General features: G+C 39.1%; 5 protein-coding genes across 9 annotated transcripts; 1 reads left to right on the top strand and 4 right to left on the bottom strand.

Moving 5' to 3' along the window:
* Window positions 1-1,651: 1,651 nt before the first annotated feature.
* Window positions 1,652-6,524, bottom strand: LOC112173314 (type I inositol polyphosphate 5-phosphatase 4). Of its 2 annotated transcripts, XM_024310926.2 has the most exons (14): window positions 5,793-6,524; window positions 5,605-5,692; window positions 5,160-5,228; window positions 4,920-5,007; window positions 4,690-4,794; window positions 3,965-4,583; window positions 3,694-3,887; window positions 3,419-3,527; window positions 3,095-3,243; window positions 2,656-2,942; window positions 2,494-2,581; window positions 2,085-2,164; window positions 1,862-1,914; window positions 1,652-1,731 (listed from the first exon to the last, which is right to left on the bottom strand). In XM_024310926.2, exons 1-10 carry the CDS (start codon window positions 5,820-5,822, stop codon window positions 2,717-2,719), a joined length of 1,677 nt encoding a protein of 558 aa, XP_024166694.1. In that variant the 5' UTR covers window positions 5,823-6,524; the 3' UTR covers window positions 1,652-1,731; window positions 1,862-1,914; window positions 2,085-2,164; window positions 2,494-2,581; window positions 2,656-2,716. The 2 variants fall into 2 exon arrangements, with proteins under 2 accessions (XP_024166694.1, XP_040363644.1); XM_040507710.1 differs by lacking the exons at window positions 5,605-5,692; window positions 5,793-6,524 and having other exon boundaries at window positions 4,920-5,085; window positions 5,160-5,221.
* Window positions 6,525-12,184: 5,660 nt separating this feature from the next.
* LOC112169973 (CST complex subunit STN1) lies at window positions 12,185-13,940 on the bottom strand. The gene has a single exon (XM_024307100.2). It carries the CDS (start codon window positions 13,708-13,710, stop codon window positions 13,129-13,131), a length of 582 nt encoding a protein of 193 aa, XP_024162868.1. The 5' UTR covers window positions 13,711-13,940; the 3' UTR covers window positions 12,185-13,128.
* Window positions 13,941-14,080: 140 nt separating this feature from the next.
* Window positions 14,081-15,962, bottom strand: LOC112169971 (EKC/KEOPS complex subunit TP53RK). 2 transcript variants are annotated; one of them, XM_024307098.2, is made up of 7 exons: window positions 15,817-15,962; window positions 15,550-15,641; window positions 15,343-15,456; window positions 14,977-15,261; window positions 14,768-14,881; window positions 14,416-14,488; window positions 14,081-14,319 (listed from the first exon to the last, which is right to left on the bottom strand). In XM_024307098.2, exons 2-7 carry the CDS (start codon window positions 15,610-15,612, stop codon window positions 14,282-14,284), a joined length of 687 nt encoding a protein of 228 aa, XP_024162866.1. In that variant the 5' UTR covers window positions 15,613-15,641; window positions 15,817-15,962; the 3' UTR covers window positions 14,081-14,281. The 2 variants fall into 2 exon arrangements, with proteins under 2 accessions (XP_024162866.1, XP_024162865.1); XM_024307097.2 differs by having other exon boundaries at window positions 15,550-15,646; window positions 15,817-15,947.
* Window positions 15,963-16,045: 83 nt separating this feature from the next.
* Window positions 16,046-16,820, top strand: LOC112169974 (UPF0690 protein C1orf52 homolog). 2 transcript variants are annotated; one of them, XM_024307101.2, is made up of 2 exons: window positions 16,046-16,205; window positions 16,306-16,820. In XM_024307101.2, exons 1-2 carry the CDS (start codon window positions 16,133-16,135, stop codon window positions 16,725-16,727), a joined length of 495 nt encoding a protein of 164 aa, XP_024162869.1. In that variant the 5' UTR covers window positions 16,046-16,132; the 3' UTR covers window positions 16,728-16,820. The 2 variants fall into 2 exon arrangements, with proteins under 2 accessions (XP_024162869.1, XP_024162870.1); XM_024307102.2 differs by having other exon boundaries at window positions 16,058-16,205; window positions 16,315-16,820.
* A 38-nt stretch (window positions 16,821-16,858) lies between these two features.
* Window positions 16,859-19,597, bottom strand: LOC112169970 (homocysteine S-methyltransferase 2). 2 transcript variants are annotated; one of them, XM_024307096.2, is made up of 7 exons: window positions 19,275-19,597; window positions 19,136-19,192; window positions 18,812-19,038; window positions 18,440-18,569; window positions 17,913-18,116; window positions 17,494-17,562; window positions 16,859-17,355 (listed from the first exon to the last, which is right to left on the bottom strand). In XM_024307096.2, exons 1-7 carry the CDS (start codon window positions 19,464-19,466, stop codon window positions 17,194-17,196), a joined length of 1,041 nt encoding a protein of 346 aa, XP_024162864.1. In that variant the 5' UTR covers window positions 19,467-19,597; the 3' UTR covers window positions 16,859-17,193. The 2 variants fall into 2 exon arrangements, with proteins under 2 accessions (XP_024162864.1, XP_024162863.1); XM_024307095.2 differs by having other exon boundaries at window positions 17,491-17,562; window positions 19,275-19,589.
* Between the last annotated feature and the right edge of the window lie 11 nt (window positions 19,598-19,608).

Genomic DNA, 19,608 nt, shown 5'->3' with positions numbered 1-19,608 from the left:
CCTATAAGTCGCCACTTGGCAAAAAACTGTAGGGATATTTCTGCACAGTCCCCGCCTCCCTCCACGTGTCACTCCATATTTTCGCCACATCACTACGAGCTGGAACTGTACAAGACCCGGACCCACCCAGCTCGTTTTATGCACACTCGCCGATGTCGCGCCGGTTCTGGGCACGAATCTTCTTCGATGTGTTTGATTGGGTTTTTTTTTTAAATAATGGAGAGTGTGATACACGCGCGAGAACAAAGACCGTTTTTTCTGGCGCGCGGATTTCAGTTCAATTTTCACCTTTGGCTTTGGGGGGTAAAACTGGATCAGAACTCCAGACACTGTTAACAAGCTTGATGTGAAACAAGTGGCAGTAAAAGTACTTGATACTACTGTCTACTGTTAATTTCTTGGAGCACGCATCTGAAATTATCCCACTTTTCCAGTGCAAGAAATTGCTCTACTTTTGTTTTTTCTGTTCTTTATTGAAATTAGGAGCTGATGGTAAATTTGGTGATTTTAACTTTTAACTTCAGATAATTAAATTCTAATATGAATACATGTTGGTTACACACACAAGCTGGTACATGACAGTTGGTGGTCAATAAAGGCACCCCAAACTCTATCTTAAGAACACTAGAGGTGAAAAAGGTGAGGATTTTTATCGACAATATGGGACAATTGTAGGGGGTATTAGTAGTATGGAATTTTGCATGCGAATTGTTTTACATTTCTTTCATGTCCCTAAATGTTATTGTTATTTCATTTATCCTCTTGACATGTTATGTGATGTAAAACCTTTTCTTTTAAGAAAAATTTAATAATTGTATTGCATAGAAAAACAATCGTATGATGCTATGACTTATGAGGAATATGTTGAGCATGTACGGTCTCTATAATGCCTAATTATAGTTAAGAAAGAATGATAACATATGTAATAACTTTCTCACACCTAACAAAAATATAAAGAAAAGTATACTTAATGTCCTCCAACCATCAATTTCTATTGGTGTAACTGTGTAAATACATGTCGGTGCTCTTAATCTCTTCTTATAGGATTGCAAATAATTGGACTAAAGATTAAGGAGATGAACAAAAAAAAAAAAAAAAGGAGAGAAGAAGAAGAAGTAGACGGAAAAGAAAATTTGGGAAAGACATGTGAGTTGACAATTGAGTATTGATTTTTGCCCCCCCCCCCCCCATCAGGTGATGGGCTGTCTGAGAGTAGAGACAGCACACTGCCCTTTGATTGCAATTTGCATGAAAACGGCCAAGGAATTTATAGGCTAGGGAGCCAAATCTATAGGTCTTTCCCTCACCAATCAATTTGGTTTTTGCCTTTTACTGTTTTTGACTGTGGTAAAACCACAAGAATCAAAGATATCCAAATTTAGCCAAGTTAAATTAGTTTATTTATCTCAGCACAAAATCACAAGCAGCAAAAGAAAAGAGAGCTTTGTATCAATCAGAAGTTCAACTTCCCATTTTTTCACAAATAATTATTAGGTACCATCACATCCTCCATTTCTTTCATCTTTATGCTGTACACCAATACAAAACTGAAAATAAAAAATAAAAAGAAAATACCTAAACTGTTTAGTTTATTTTCCTCATCTACTTTTGCCTTGACTGCTTCACTGATATTGCCTTTTTTTCATTTTTCTTTTACCCATTTCAGAAAACAATTGTGAATAGACTAAGATGTCAAACCATCTTGGCTCCAAATGGGTAATCATGCTCATCCTACAAAAACAAAATCCCCAAAGTAGTTAGTTAAGATACTATGAGTTCTTTTGGCTGGTGCCAACAATTTGGGTCAGGGATTAAACAAATTGAAGTCAAAGCTTCCAAATTTGCTCATTTTTCTCATTACCAAGACCAGCCACAACCATTGTGCCAGAAGCTTCCAAATTTGCCAATTGTGACCTGCAAACATGTAGGGTTGGGTTAGTAACCATCCACAAAATCACAAAAATTTTGTACCAGCTGTGATGAGCAAAGAAAGGTCTGGAGAGAATTAGACAAAAGAATGTAGGAAGAAGAAGAAGTAAATTGCAGCCAAACAAACTGAGAAAGAAAGAAAGTGAAGGGCCAACCTAGTTTTGGACTGTGGGCAATAAACTGTCTTTATCACCATCATGGCAGAATTTCCTTTGCAACTGAGCCGTGACCATCTCTGCAATTGGGGACCAAAAACACAGATAAGAGCAAGAACAGGACAAGAGAAATCTTCTCAATGATAAACTTTAACAGGAGAGAAGCCGTGTTTTATGGCCATGCTTACGAAAACTAGGTAAAGTAATATTCTTTCTTTTCATTGCAGGAGTAGGAGTCAACTGAGCCTTAATGGACTAAAAGATAAGGAAGAAGTTTAACCTATGAGAGAGTGTTTAACCTAAAGAATCCATCTTTGTAATGACAGCAACGTTATTGGTAAATTGATGGAAGCTTTTAAAAAACATTAGAAAAGTGGAATCAAAATGAGGAAGCATGGCAATAATTTACCTGACTGATCAAGGAGATCAATGGGGTTGGAATCCCGGAAAAAAATTGAATGTCACTCGCAGCTTGTATTCGAAAAGATTCCTGTTTACTGGCCAAAGAGATATGGGTTTAGTTGTAAAGTCAACTTGGCAAAGGCTCATTCCCACATTTTATGAATATTACCTTATGAGATCGTGGAATAAACTCTGCTTTAGTGGAATACTTAGAAATGAAAGGCCACCTTTCAATAGAAATTTAGTTGGGAGTATCCACACGAGTGTGGCAACAGCTCCTCTACCTCAATCCTGGAACTGGAACAACTCATGCTTTTCTTGATTCGGTTACGGTTAATGGACTCGACCTCTGCCAGAAATACGCTGTAAACTGGCCTGTGATCTGAGAACCTCGACTCCCCACGAACATAGGACAATTGAAGGAGGCCTCTTCCATGCCATAATATACGATCACACCTACACAAACAGACAGCAGGTTTAGATTTCACAATCAACAACTAAATTCTTTCAGAAGTATGTTTCAATAAAATATGTCCGGTAACTTTTCTAGTTTCATAGTTGTCTGAGTTCAATTTCTTCTGAAATTTTTTGCTAAGGTTTTTAATTACCATGCTGGAGTTCTTCGCTTCTCCTTGTTGTGCCTATCTTCACCGGCATACCTATCTGAATTGTTCAAATACTTGTATGTCGGAGGGAAATATATCTTCCCTTCACTCCATCCCCCAAAGACACGTCCTCGTCTCTGCTCTATCCTCAGCTGAAATAAACCATCACATTTTCAGATACAGGCATTTCTGAAAGTTAGTCAAAAAAAGAACACCACTCTCTTTTCCTTTCCTTTCTTTTCTTTTCTTTTTTGGCCCCATGGGGGAACACAAGACGAACACACTACAAAGAAAAGCACATTGCTTGTAGAGGAATAGGTAACATACCTGGTCCTTCTCTAACAATGCCCTCCAGTTGCGCATCTCAACAAGAGCTTTTGCATAGCGGTAGGAAAGGGCAATGCGATAATTCAAATCACCGAGCCAAATGATCCGACTGCAACATGAAAGTTAAATATCAGTTTCTTTTGCACTACCATATTAATTATTATTTTTTTTAATTTCAACTTCAACAATGCAAGGAAGAGCAACTTAAACAAAAGAGAATAACTTAAATAAAGCATAGAAATTAAAATCAGATATTGGGTAAATGGGGAGCTTACTCATGCTCTAGTATAGTCTGAGGAGAGCTTTCATCTCCCATTCCATTAACCCTGGGAAACCTTGTCTTCCTAAGGATCTCCAAGACATCAGAGTTTCTTCGAAGTTCATCTCCGTCCTTCTGCCCAGAGGTTAGATGACTACAGATGAAGCAGAAGCTTGTTTGGTGCAAGGACATGCTAATTGAAATTGAACCCTGAAAAACTGAAACAAATAAGTTTGCTTCTTTGGTTTTAAACTCTGAAACTTGACATGTATTAGCAAAATTTGTACCTTATTTCCAAGATAGCCCATCAATCCTCTGCCAACACAAGACACCTTCATATTGCGAACATCATCTCTGAGATCACTTCTCACCCACACCGTTAAAAATATCCCAACCATTTGCTTGCTGGCAACCAAGCAGTACCTTGAGTTCCCTTGCTGTCTTTCTCTATCCTCTATTGAAAATGATCCACTATTGGACATTGGTGAATACTGTGTGACAACAGGTGACTCACCAGGTCCATTATCATCATCAGAGGAACCCCATCTTACATTGGGGTCATAGTCACTCGGTCTATTCCCAAAAATAACTCGATCACAAACACTGTACCGTCGATCAAGCTGGGGTTGTGGCATTGACATGTCATTCTCCATTCTCATGCTGCGGCTCAAGGATTGAAAGGACCGGCGGTGGAAGAAGGAGGAGGCCTTCTGCCTTGTTGATCCCTCAAAGTCTGAATCCAACTCCACAATTGGATCAGGAACTGGCGAAGGTGTATGGCAACCACCACTTGTGCCGGGAAGACTATTTAGAGTCTTCCTTATAAGGGCTACCCATTTTTTAGCCGGGGCATTGTCCTCTGTCCCCAACACATTGCCAGCATTCAAAGGAACTATTTCTTGAAACCTGGAAACCAATTAAACAAAAATGTTTGAGGATTCTATTACCAAAAAAATGTTGCATAAAAGAGAGAGATTAGAAGCACACATCTTGATCTATAAAACACACATACCCTAGAACATAAATGTCAGCAGGAGGAGAGGTATGAAGCCAATCTTCTAGATTCAAACAACTCGGAGGAGATTTTCCAGCCACATTCCATGTAGCTACAAAAATCCTGTGCCAAAATGGAAAAGGAAAACACAAATAAAGACCAACATTTGCATAAAAGAACGCCAATGCAAAAGTTTGTGCCTAAATCTATGCAGTGAGAAAGACAGTGCATAGTTTCATAATACATACCTATAGTTTTGTACGTCTGTAACCTGTGATACGTCCATGTCAATCTTACCTCGCCGGACTTTATCAGAGTGCCTCTTGCTTAACCTTTCTGAGAATTTAAAATTGGGCAGAAATTAGCAGACTAAAGAAAAGCGCAATTGTCTTCTTTATATGATTGTTTGGAATGCTGCAACACTAAAGGGGATTAAGAACTGGTGTGGTCCAAAAGAGAAAAAAATATTGCAGATGATGATACTGAACCTGTTTTGCTTTTCTTGATTGTGCATGCTTCCCTCTCTGAATAGTTGTTCCTCCACTCTTCATCACCACCTGAAAAAGAAGAAGCATAAAGTGTGTTAAAGCTGAGCTCTTTCCACTGTTGAGAAATGCATCAATCCCACACAGCATTCAACACCATAAAAAAACAAAACCATTTCAAGTTATCAAAAATTTAATAATAGAGGAGAGAAAGAAAGAAATGAAAAATTCACAAGGAGGAAGAAAACAAATGACAGATCTTGAACTGCAAAAAGAAGCAGCAACAGCAGACCCCAATCAAAATCCCAAAAAAAATAATTGTACCAAAGTAGCAGAGCAAAACCCATTTTGCTCTTGCTGTAAAACCCAAAGAATCCCCCAAATCCACAATCACAAATTGCCATCCAAATCATGCATGTGAGAGGGACAGAGGAGATAGAGCAATGACCTCCATAAACAACATCGTCTGCGTGAAAATCCTCAGCTTTGCTCTTGATGTTGAGCCACTTCTTGACCAGTGTCTTGGGCCATGAAAGCTTCATACCCAGAACAAACAACACACAGAAGACTCAGTTTTCTTTTTCTCAGAACAAAAATGCACACAAAATCAGAGGAAATGCAGGCATTTTATCAAACCTTGCTTTTCTTTGAATTCCCATCTATCATTGTTTCACTGCTTCATAAGGCTATTCTGGATTTGCAGCAATAAATGGTCCCACTCACCACTCTCTGGATTTCTCTTTAGAAATCAATGTGGTGGAAGAACAAGGACAAGGACAAGGACAAAATGAAAAACACAAACTGAAGCTCAGTACCCAAAAGGGTTCAAGCTCTCTCAAAACAATTGGAAAAAGCTCAGTGTAAGAAGAAAACAAAAACAAAAATGGGTGTGCCTCCCCTGTTTTCAGAGAAAAACCCCCAGTCAGTTTCTGGGCATTTAAGTCTCTGAGCTAAAATCCAAAACGCCTACTTGGGTAGTTTTCACTTGTACTTGTTCTGAGATTGGTGGAGAAACAAAAAAAAACAGAGAAATTTAGAAGGAAAGGAGCAGAGAAGAGAAGAGGTCTGGGATTCTGAGTAGGAGAGTAGGAGATTCTGAGGGCAACAAGACAATGTAGGTAGGATCAATTAGAGAGAGAGTGAGAGAGACTGTGTAAGTGTGTGTTGTCTAAGGAAAACAAAAACCTCGTTATGGGCTCAGAGCAAAGTATCGAATTTTGAAGAGAATAAAGTGAGAGAGAGTGAAGAAGAGGAGAGGGAGAGGAGGTTTTTGGCTCTGTGAGAGTCGAGGCTTTTTCACCCCAAAATCCAAGGCCGACTCAGCCCTTTCTCTTTGCTTGGGGACTTGGGGCTTTCTATATATTGGTCACCCACCCACACCCACTTTCTCTCTCTAGAAACTCTCTCACCACGGTTGGCTTTGATCTAAGCACTGGTGCCCACCCCTGGTTTCAAAGGAAAAAAAAAATAAAAAATGGAGAATGTGAAAAAAACTAGAAATTATTCTCATGGGAGTTTCTTGCTTCCCCTTTCTGTGCTTCTTTGAAGTTTTAGTCTCTGGTTTTTATATATTTGAGTGCGTGACAGTCTCCTAGCTTTACAAAAATATGTGACATGTGAATTTGCACAAAATGTAGGAATGTTTGGGGGAGATTTTTTTTGTATAGGTCAAGACTGTTCCCTCCAAGGTGGGTTTTTGTGCTTTCTTTGAGACATCCATAGCCATAAGGTGTGTTATAGGGTTTGGGTTCAATAGAGAGCAAGAATATTAAAGAAAAGTGGTCAACTTTGTATTTCAATCTCCAATGTGTTTGTGTTCATTGCTGGGTTTTGGGACATTGGAAGAATATGTGTGGTCCAACTTGAGAAGAAGCAATGTATCTCCTCAAAACCTTAAAAATGGTTGCTTTGGAGTTGAACATTATGTTCCTCTGCTCTGCAAGATTGAGCCTTTGTTTGACTCATTCAAGACCTGTGTCCAAGAGAACAAGGGCAAATATCCCAGTTTTGGGGGTCTCATTGTTAGAAATCTCAGTTTGCTTATAAGCTCACACTCCCATTTCTTACATTGGATGAATGTAAACTGCTCACATTCCAATTTCACACATTGGATGAATGTAAATTTTGGTTTTGGGGAAATTGCCCTTGTCTGGAAAGTAAAAACTACTTGTTTTTCACAAACGATTGGACCTTTCCCTTCCTGTTTCATTGATCTTTTGCAGAAGCCAAACCAAGAAACACATAACATCAAAGTAGAACCAAAAAAATAATATCACTGTAGAACAAGACAGAAGGCTAAAGCATCATCAGATTACACAAAGATAGGATCTTGTTGGGCCATTGAGGGTCCCTAACCCTAGCTCAACTCAACCGACGACCCACTCGATTCTCCTAGACTTTCGCGGCAATTAATTAGCATTGATTATCATAGTTTAATCAATCCTTACTTGGCTTGAACAAAGTAATTTCTTGGATTAAGCTCTCCAAGCTTGATTTGTTTAACTGAATTAATCTTAATGCCCACATGCTACATGTGGGAGACTGTGTGTTCATCCCTTATCATATTCCTAATTGTTCATATCTCAAGGCTCATTGCAAGGAATTAGCACATATATTGTTTAATCTGTACTCAGGGATTATACTAGTAAACTTTAGACCTGCAAAAACTAGAGGGAAAGTACAGTCTTCGTCTGGAAAATGGCAACACACCCTTAGCATAAACCCCTTTCAATATTTTCCACTACCCTTAACTAGTCTTAGTGAAGCTTCCCCTACAATTATAGCCACTCGGTTCCCATTATATGTTGTCAAAGACTTGTCTAAGACATAAGCTGTCCTACAAAAACCTCCCTTTTCTGCCAACATGGCAGATGGGCAACCTTATCACAATTTGAGCTCCAGCCTCCATGAGATGGTTGACAACATTTTCAACTCTCTAGCTACTAACATTCCCGGTGTAGATGTCGTAGGAATCAAATTATCTTTGGTGATATGATTAAAAGAAGCTTACATCACTTTAAAGTTTAAAGCCATCAGGACTCTCAGAGTCTTATCTGGTCCAATTAATTCTTTTGATGTTGAAAACCATGGATTAATTGCAAAGTTAGACTCAAGAGACCAAGTAGATGTAATGTTTCAGAAGCCATACTAGACAGAGAAAGATTTTGAAATATCGAGAGTACCAATAAAATTAATAGATCAAGATATCTTTTTTCTTGAATATAAGACAAAGAAGTTTGCACTTTAACTTAATTTTTTATTTATTTAATTTTTAATTCTATAACTTATTCGAGACAATTCATCAAACACATTGTCTTAACCTCTCTGCTCTTTAATTTAAGCTTCTCTAATGTATTTTAACAAGCATGTTACATATGAGATCAATGAATCTTGATCATTTCTATTGTCTTGTTGAGAAATGACTCATCATTGATTTAAGATTCCCTTTTGCCCCTAACAAAAAGCATGAGGAACTCATATATATATTCATCCTAAACCCGAATGTATGGATGAAGATGCCTGACTGTACATAATCGAGTTGACAATAATCATGGGACACTGTTTCAACATCACAAGCTTATATCAAGTTTGAAAGCAGGCAAAAGAGGAAGGTGATCTAATTTGAGGTCATATCCCAAAGATTTTATTATATAAGCAGTAAAGCGCACATAAATAATAGACTGGTGAGGACTGTAGGGGACTAGGACCAGGCACCAAATTTGGCTAGTGCATGTCACCCATGGCATCACCCTGCTGGAACTGAACATTAAACTTCTGAGAGAAGAGAGAACCAATAAGCTAAGCTAGGGTATAAGCCATGTCAAATTAATGAAAAGAGTTATGGGCAAAAAGAGCCAGGATGAAGAGACTAGTCTGAGTCTACCCTACAACTTGAATGCCTGCTCTCTCTTTTATTCTTGACTGACGAGGGAAGGAGAGGAGGCCTATTTGTTTCATGCAAGTTATCATCGAAGTGGGATCTAAGAGGACATCATATAATTGGATCCAATTACATTATTTTGTTATTTTGTGAATGTGGATTGACGTATGATATATGCTCCAATCTCCTTTCGTTTACATGGAATGGACTCTTTCCTTATCCTCTAGCTAATGGCACGTGGAACATCACACTCCCAACTTCCTAAAATGATTAAAATAAAATTAAAAAAATAGAAAACTTTCCAAGCGCACCTTAGTCAAAATAACGAGCGAGGGTGAAAAATTGAGTTCTGATTAGGTTAATTTAGAGATTCACTCCCATGCAATGACGGAATTGAAACAAAAAAAAATCAATCCAATTTTACCTGAAACTGTACTCTTGCATACCCTAGAAGTCAAGTGAATTACCTTTTCATTAAACAGACTGCTCTTTCTTAAGAACAAAATAGGCAAACATGTAGAGTATACCGCTTTAGTGATCATGTAGAAAGAACTTTGCAAAATGACTCCTTAAGTTTGGTAAAAGGGGGATTAGGAAAGAGGCACATGTTTTTTTTTTTTTTAGTACAAAGGTCATTATATAAAAAACTCATAATCTTACATGTGAAAAGAGTGCAACAATTAGTCTGTGAATCAAACTCAAAATTTTTCTCAGATATAATAAGCACAAATGCTACTTGAAAGTCAGAACTTTTCACTTGTATATTCATCTACACAACAATAGGCTAAAAAGCAATATATTTCTCTACCTATCCTGCTGCAGTCATACGATCTACAATTTGTCCTTAATGGATCCACGACTATATAAAATTGTCGTAGAACCCTACCATAGAAAGATCGCTTTTAGCACAAGCCGACACATCTCTTCTTCATCGTCAGAATTTAGGGGCGTTTATGTAGTTGAAGATAGGTAACTTTTGACATCCTCATCAGAGAGTTTAATACTAAGTTCAAGAAAAATTTAGGTAATTTAGTGAAAAAGCATTTACCTTCACAACTCTTGTATTATTCATGATTCCTTCAATAGGAAAAAAGATTTACCCATAGTTAAAACAACTATATGAGAAGATGATGGAACCATTGATAGACTAGTAACGAGGCAGTCAAAGGATGATCTTTGATTTGTACTTTGGACAAAGCATATATCTCCCTTCTCGGAGAGAATTTGATTTCCTTTCAGTTTCTTTTGCTTTTTCAGCTTTAAAATGCCTCACCCTTCCAATACTGTGCCTCTCCTCCTTTCTTTTGCCTACACAGTTTTTCACAGACCAAAATTATAAGGTGTCAATTTCGGCTTTTTTTGTTTGTATTTTTGTTTTTATTTTCTTTGGGGGATCTATGTAAAAAATGGCTTTGTTATATTGTCATTTTATCTACTAGTCTGCCAAAAGAAAGAGGCATTTTCCAAAGCAAAGGCACCTCTGGGTTTTTGGGCTTTCTTCTCTTGCGGTACTTGTTGATGGAGACCCTCTGTCCTTTGATTCTCCAACAATCCAACATGTATATGCCTACGCGCGTACACCGGTACACAGTATATCAATAGTTCAATACACATTATAATGTGTTAATTGAACACCACTCTTATGGATATTAATTCAACTTCTTAATCCCATTACAAAATAGCTTATGCGCATCACGCACAATGAAAAATTGTTTTTTTACCTTGCGCCTTTTATAAGCTAAATTCTCATATTATAGGTCTTTAACTTAAGAAGATATACATGTAATTCGCAAGTTGACTTATTTTGAGGATCTAACAAAACTAAAATTCAAGCTAAGATTAATAGCACTACTTTTAGAGTGAGCACCATTACAAATTACTCCGTTAAAAATTGATCACACATATCACATAAAACCTTACGGGTTTCTGATAAGTGGATTACTCGATCTCATTAAGATTAAAACTTAAAATGATAGAATTACTCGTACATGTATTTTGTAAATAGGGTTGTTTTGAGGAAAGTTGAGTAACGTTGTTAAGATTCTCCTGCAACGAAAATAAAAAGGGAAATCACCTCTCTATATTCACAGAGAGTATAACTTTTAAACTTCTCATACGTCTTTGACAAAGAACTTGATGAACAGAGAGACCTCTTTGACAATTAAGTTACAAGAGTGATCTGTGTTTTTTTCTAGTACAATAGCCGCAGGGGAATGCATTACAAGTAAAACAGAAATTTGACTTATTGAACTTGATGTGAAGTTTTTCACTTTTGGGGGTGAAAACAAGAAAGAAGAAGAAAAATCCCACATGCTTTGTCCTAAATTTCATCCACTTTGGTGTTGTACTGGGGAAGATCTTGTCACTGTCTTTCTTGCCCACTTCATTTTCCCTGGCTTTTATGAGTTTATCACCATCCATATCCATACGTTCCTTCCTGCCCATCAAATCCTTTTGAGTGCTTTGTCCACTTCATCATTTATTTTGGTCTCCCTCAAAACCTTAAACCACCAGATTTCCCTCCATTAATTATCCTCAAAACTCTTAAAACTGTTCACTAATTACTAAACATTCCGTTATGGTGTTGCCAAGAAATTTTGAGGTATAACATCTCTTCCTCCATCATTGTCCTTTTCATGAATAAATGGAGAGATGAACGGTAAGTTCTTATTGGATGTGATGACCCCCTCTCATTCCGGACTGTAGGTGAGTGCTTCACGACCCAAATAAATGTCGTAGAAGAGCTAAGATTGCCCAATCCTCTATCTGTTCACCTATGAACATTGCTTACAGAAGTTGCTGATAAATGGATCAAATCCAACCTCCACCACATTAATTTTTCTGCGCCTATATAGCTCAATCATAATAGTTAATAGGGGAGGTTGCTGAATAACTATCAAGCAGTAAGTACTAGTCATTTTCTTGGCCATTAATGCATGGAATTTTGGATGGGCAATAAAGGAGGAGGGTTCAGTTATTGGTTTGGTTTCCCCACAAGACAAAGCCTATACAATCGGTGTAGATTTGCAGTCACCATCACTCCCAAATTTGTAATGAATTGTTTTCTGCGTTGAAAGTAGTCATTCTTCAGAACTCCATATGGAAAACCTCTTTTTCAGTGTATGCTTCCTCTTTTTAATTGGCCTTTTTTTCTTAAATGCACAAACCTCCCTCTTGAGGAAATGAACATAATCCCAATACATAAATCCTCAAAGCTCCATGTTAATGCCGGAAGTGTTAGGTTCTTGCTATCACTATAGCAACTCCACTGGCATTCGATTAAAAGACCCAACATCTACCACATTAGCAACCTCTATTGATGGGAAGTGACACACCAGAGTTATAGAGCTAAAGAAAAGCCCCAACTTATTAATGTCAAGGACTAGAGCATTGTACTGATGTCCTGGTCCTCAATGACTAGAACCAACCATGTACCAGAAATCAAATATGTTAGGTTTCGTGTCCATTTCAATAGAGTAACTCCTTTAATAATCAATTAATCACCCACAGGCAATCGTAGCATTCATAGAGAGTCCAATGAAGTATCAACATCAACCTAAATGCTCACATCAAATGTCTGAGGCTTGATCACATAAGTGAAGGGTTGCAGCACAAAGGATATCAAACAGTTAGGTTTCTACCTCCTGTAGAATTGAAACTTCAACATCCAGCCTAGAATGCAATCCAACTTTGCCCATCTTCAACAAAAGTCAAATTGAATTGGAACCTGAATTTCATAATGAGTTCGGAAAAATAATAAGGGCACCACCGGCCACAAAAGAACAAGCATTATCAACAACCTTCATAATGTTCCTGAAATATTTGCCTGCAAGATGGGTAATTTTCATATGTTTCGTATCCGAAATCAACCAAGAAAATCCAAAGAGGCAATTGACACAAACCTAATAATTCCGCAGTAAAATGAAACTACAAACCCTTGTTGGCATCCATCAAAAGCAGAGGGTTAAACAAAATTACAAAGCAATTAGCTTTCTTGGCAAACTAGTATAAGAAACTTGATACTCAAGCCAATGCAAATCCATAACCACATGTTTCACTCTTCACACAAATCAAAATGTTCAACAAACTAAACTATTTGCAGGGAGCAGCAGCAACCACATTGTAAACCTTCCGCGCCAACCTCATGCACTCAATCCAATGCAACATCTCCGCATTCGGGTCCCTCTCCATCACAACATCGGTCACAGTGATCTGCATTTCACCCCTGAAGCTCGAGACTTTCCCGCGCACTCTGGCAACCGCTCCGAGGCTGACGTCGGCTGCGAAACGGGCGGCCATTGAGGCAATGAGTCGAACATCTGGTGGGCTTCGTCGGGAGAAGTAAGGGGAGGTGAGGTGGTTGAGCCAGAGAATGCAGCTGACGCAGCCGGTGCCGTCGTCGATGGTGAAGCGGAGGAACTTGTTGGGTTTGAGGTCGCGTGAGGTGACGGTGCCGACGGCCTCGGCGCGTGAGAGGAGGAGGCCGTTGCGGGAGAAGGAGGTTGGGTCGGAGGAGGAGGAGGAGGTTTGGGTGAGAGTGAGCAAGTCGAAAGCTAAGAGCTTTACGTGGGTGTTGTGAAGGGGGTGATGATCCATTAGTAACAAGGACTGTAAATTTGATCTGGGTTTGATTTGCTCGCGAAGAAAGTGAGGGTGAAACAATGAATCTGGCATTAGAATTTTGACAATGGCACATGAATTCACGTGGCTGCAAATTTGAGGACCATATGGGTTCCTCTTTGACAATGAAACCAGAAGTCGCACTCATGGATAGAGACAGACTGTGATTGACGTAATGCTGAAGGTTCATCATGTTTTTGAGTTTTGCTCGAAGATTCAAGCAAAACCCTGTTGAAGTTGATTAGTTGAATTCGACTTCTACCATGTAGATTAGAGAAACTCCAACAACATGAAACGAAATTCAATTGAAACTCAAACAACATGCCATAAGATCAAATATGCATATGTGCTTCATGCAGATATCGGCAGTATCGAAATGATTCCGATATCTCAACTGAGAATAGCACGAGAATACAGAACCAACTTAAAAATTTCAACAGAATACAATTGCATACTCTTCTGATCAATGGCAGTAGCCGGTTTTACAATACATTCCAATAGGTAACTTGTAGGTTACATGACATGCTCGAATTTTGCAACACTACAACATTACACAGATATTACCCAGAGAAGACTTCTTTTGGTTAAGCTAATACAAATGATGACCAATGGAGTTCCGATGATTTCATCCAATCATGGTGCGCTTTCGGCCTCGTTGTCTCACTGTAGAAGTTGTGAAGCAGTAAGAAAACAAAAAGAAAGCCAAAAGTAAAGGATAAAGATAAAATTAAAACAGTGAGCAGCAGATAAAGGACACACCTTGAGCTAATTTGTTAAAAGTGGATGACCACTGCTTTGAGGATTTGCGATATGCAGCAAGTATGCGATCCATCTATACAAGGATGTGTCGGTGAGAATAAATTCGAGCTATTCATTTTTGACAACTAATTACCAGTTTCTGAAATTGATAAATGGTAATGAAGAGCTAGCATATTAACAGCTACTATAAGAACATTTGACACTATATGAACTCTATCAAGTCATTTTCTGAATAGAATCACAATTCTTTTTGTTTTCTTGAATAGAGTAATCATGATGTGAGTAAAAATGTAAAATAAATGCATTTTCTGTTCAGACAGCAAACTAGCAAATATGAACAGGCTTGTCTTACCACATTCCCACATGAAGAATGCATCGAGAGCAAAGCTCGTTCCAGTACATACAAATCCACAGCTTTATCTTCTGGAAGGGTTGACGTAGAGCTCAAACCGAAATCAATAACAACCTTGGAGAAGAAACTTGTGAGTGTGATGCCAATTTGTAAGATCAACCAATACATAATATTTGATGAACAAAAGATGAATTAAGCAAATAACTCACCACTTGATTAGTAGCAGCTCTAATTAGCAGGTTAGATGTGGTCAAGTCCCCATGAATCAGGCCACCATCATGCAGCTTTCCAATAGCCTGACCAATCTGCATTGCAATATCATCCATACGTTCCGCAGCCACACGACCACCTCCTAACCCAAACTCAAGAAACACATCTTTTACAGAAGGCCCCTCCACATATTCAAATGTCAGGGTATGCAGCACAGTGTCCACAGCGTAAAGCACCGGAGTATGCACCCCAAGCCGTCTTGCTTTCGTCATGCACCTCGCCTCCTGCTCCAATAATTTGACTCAGACAAAACCCAATTGGGAATGAACAGAAACAATGCAACTCAAGAACAAAGGAAAACAGACCGCATTGAGGCGCCTGAGTGTAAGTTTTGCATCCAAAGTAGGATGCCTGTACTTCTTTGAAAACCGTTCCTTGACAATAGACCTCCTTCCCACAAAGGTTGACTCAAAAACCCTCTGAAAATAGATAACCAAAAAACCTTATAGCCCCAATTCTATGCAGTTTAACACACAATGATACAGATAACAAATTCTAGTGTAATAACTTACAGCTTCAGCTCCTTGCTTCACCAGAACAAGAGAGCTATCTACAGAATCTGCCCCAACTTCCATAGCAAAGAACTGGGTTTAAATTCCCTGACCTAGTCTTCACCAAAAATGATGGATTCTCAGATACATACACCAACATCTAACTAAAGATACCATTTTTACTAACTAAAAAAACAACACCGGCCATCTTAAAATCATCACAAAACCCATAAATTTTCCAACTTTAAATTAAGCAAATGAAAAACCAAACTGAAGAACACCACTTACAAAGTTGATAGCCGCCACTGACTGGTAAACCCTCTCTGCAATTCTGCGAATTTGGAAAACCCTTCAAAACTCGGACCTCCCCACACTCTTGGAACTTGGAAAGACGAAACCAAAACCCCTAACGACGTCGTCCCCTTTTAAGTTACTGGAGACACTGTTAGTGGGCCGGAGCAATTAATGGGCTTTTCCCGAGCCATAACCCACACCCGGATCCGGAGGATCATCGTTTTACGTAGACATATGATGAAGTCAAAAAGCCCTCCTGCCAATTTCTGAAGCCCTAGAAATCCGAATTAGACCCAAATCCTTACTGAAGATGAAGAGGACAATGCCATGGAGTGATGACGAGGACGATTCCTCATCCGACGAGGAGTCCGAACCATCACAAGGTTTGTATTACGCTTGATTTTTTACATACTGAATTACTGATTTGAATTTGTAATCGAATTTGAAATTGAAATGGTTTTAGCAAGGTTTTGATTGGTGCAGTGAAATCAGGGAAGCCAAAGAGCAAGGTTTTGGATTTCGAGGCGTTGAGGAAACACGGTTACAGAGGAGGACCGTCTATACTGAAGGTGCCTCCACCCAAGGAGTCCGATAAGGACAAGGACTGGTCTTGGTCGACCGGAGTGGATCACAAGGTGAAGAGTGGAACCACCACCAAGGAGAAGGTGGTGGATGAAGAAGAGAGCAAAGAACAGCGACAGAAGACGAGGGATGCATTGGCCGCCGGGGAGCAGCTGGAGTATGTGCTGACCAGGAAGGAGAAGGACAAGGAGAAGAACTTGTCGTTTTCGCAGAAGGAGAAGAGGAAGAGGGACCTTGGTCAGGCCAGCAGGGGGAAGAACTACGTTGAAGAAGAGAAGAGGTTGCTGAGGGAGAATGGTGTCTACTCTGGGTTTGATGCTTAGGGGAAAGTATCTGCTGTTTCTGTGCATTGTGTTAGATTGTTGTAATGTGTCAAATGAGTTTTTCTTCAATGAATTTCTTGGTTTCGAGTTCATTATCTGTGGTTGCAAATTGAGTATGGAATCGAATAGTCTTGGAAGAAAATTAACAATCTGTAATGAACATGGTTACAATGTACAGGACTTGGTGGTCAATACATAACATGTTTAAGCAAACACAAAACTGCAAACAAACTGAAATTCCCGAATATATGCATTCCTGCACACACACACCTCTACCCGATGGCAAAAACATGATGCGCGAGGCATCCCCCGGTATGTAGGTTATGGCAAATTCGTTGGTGGCTCCTCTCGACGTCAAACTGTGAAAACTGTCTTCAGACTTCCGTGGTATGAGTCTTGTCAAAATCTTGCTCGAGGATGATGAAACTACTCTCTCTCTCTCTCTCTCTCTCTCAAGTCAATGTAGTTACTGTTCAGGTGGAGATGTTGACCGATTTGGAAGGGTTTTGTAGATGGCCCTGATAGTATTTGGAGTTGTTCTGCAACAACCTCCCACAAGGGAAGCCCCTGCCTCACACCATTTGTTTACATATGAAACAAAATCTTCATCTGAAACCCCAGTATTTTGCTGCAACAGGAAACAAATCAGGTTAACAGAGTTGGTGTGGCATGCTGCATAACATTATAGTAACATTCAGTGCTCCAGAGTCTGAATGTCACAGAGTTACAGCAAACCCATGAATAGTATTTAAGTTGAACTTACTACCCACTCCTTTCGATCAGCATCATAACTTTCGCCACTATTTGGGTATATAACTATTGGTTTTGTAGCCACCTGAAGAAATTATACATGAAAGTAAGTGCAGGAACTCCAAAAGCAGTGGAAATATGACGATAAATTTAAGAAAAAAAAATCAAATAATAAAAATAGAACATTTGAAGAAAACAAGGATATGAAAACTTTTCTGATTTCACTAAGCAGTAAAGAAGTCCAAAGAGGCAAAGATTCATAAAAAAAAAATTCAAAGATTCTTGGAAACTGGAAGAAGACAGGAAGAGTAATCCAGTTTAAAGTCACAGAAGCAACATAACTGCTTTTACAACAGCTGTTCAAATAATCTAGCTTTGTTCAAATATCAAATTTGTTCACATAAACAAAAAAAGCTTAACCTTAAATTATCATACCTTTTTAATTGTTGTGATCAGTCCATGAATAAATCTAGGAGGAGTACAGTTAATCCCCACAGCAACAACTTTCTTACAGGATTCAGCAACCAAGGCACATTCAAGGAAAGAATCACCACTAACAACATTGATTCCATCTTTAGAGTTGAAACAAAACCATGCAGGAAGCTTTATGTCTTCTTCTTCCAAAAGCTCAGCAAAAGCCTGCAAGAACACAGACCATACTTAGGAGTGGGGATAAATAAACACCATATTGGGAGTGCAAAGCTATACTATATCGAGATATCTTGAAAGCATAGTACTTCATATATCTGAGTATTAACCGGTTTTCTAAACTTTCTATCTTTCACTTTAAATTTGTGAGCTGACCAATCTGGTCACCTTATCAAACAACTTCAGGAACCAGTAAACTAGTATAGTTCAGTAGTATGAAGACAACAGTAATAAAATGTAGCCTATCTTAGGCTTCCTCAACCAACAAGGAGATGAAAGAAATAAAAATTTACAAACAAGCTTGTGATCAGTACCTGGGCTTCCAGCTTATTTGGAATAGTTTCAAATGCAAGTAGGTCAGGACCTGCTTCAGTTAGGACTTGGACTCTTCTACGATGAAACTCTTTTAATGCTCCCAGCGTCATAGCCTCACCATAATCACCGCTGTCAATGAACAGACACAAAAGTAAGTATATACGCAAATTGTGAAATTCAGGACCAGCTATTTCTTTTTCTGGCGAATCATAGCAGACAGGATTATCTAACTTAATCCTCACAAAGCTTTCTCTCACAAGGTAAAACCTTATTCTTGCCATGTCAACAATTTAATACATATGAACTTCTGGAATCAAAGCCAACCGAAATTACAGCTGCCGCGATGAACTTAAATAACAGAAGTGGCTCACCTGTACTCAGACCCATCAGCCAAATAAGCCCCATAGCTCCCCACAGATGCTGCAACTATGATGGGCCGACGTTTGAGAACTCTACCATCACTATCATTACAAGACCCCTCACTACACCTTTCGTAATAAATATCTCGCGCCTCACGCGCAATCTCCACACTCTTCCTAAGCAATGATTCACTCTCCTCAGTCGAAAACCCTTTGGCCTCAAAACCTTGAATAGTTGCCTGAACCCAAAAAAAAAAAAAAAAAACAATACTCTCTATCCCAAAAACAATGTAAATGAGACAGATCATTACAGTTTAAAACTTAAACTGGCCTGACCTGATAAGAAGCTGTGATTATGATATCAGCACCAGCTTCAAGATAATCAAGATGAACCTGCTCAAAATTTAAGCAATCAAAACCAATAGCACTAAGAAATATTGAAACCAATGAAAATGGTAGAGAGAGAGTAGCGTACGGCGCGAATGAGGTGAGAGGAAGTGAGGAGGCACTTGGCGCTCCAGAGAGGATCGTTGAGGTCAGCGCCGTGCCGCTCGAGCTCGGTCGCCAGACCACCGTCCACGACGGCGACGCCGCCGGCCTGCCGGAGAAACTCCCTCATTGACGACGACGACGCCGTTTCGACGCTGCTGCTGCTGCGACTGGCCATATACCAAACAGCGCGGCGTCTGCAAAATTTGTTGGCTTTTGGACGAAACACAAAAGAGTGACAAGACACCTAAAACCCACTACGCTCTCGCTGGTTTTTCACTCTACTATAACTTTTCCAAAATATCAATTCCACCCTTCAA

This window comes from Rosa chinensis, chromosome 6, assembly GCF_002994745.2.
Source record: "Rosa chinensis cultivar Old Blush chromosome 6, RchiOBHm-V2, whole genome shotgun sequence".
Classification (NCBI taxonomy): domain Eukaryota; kingdom Viridiplantae; phylum Streptophyta; class Magnoliopsida; order Rosales; family Rosaceae; genus Rosa; species Rosa chinensis.
This window is presented reverse-complemented; position numbering and strand designations above follow the sequence as displayed.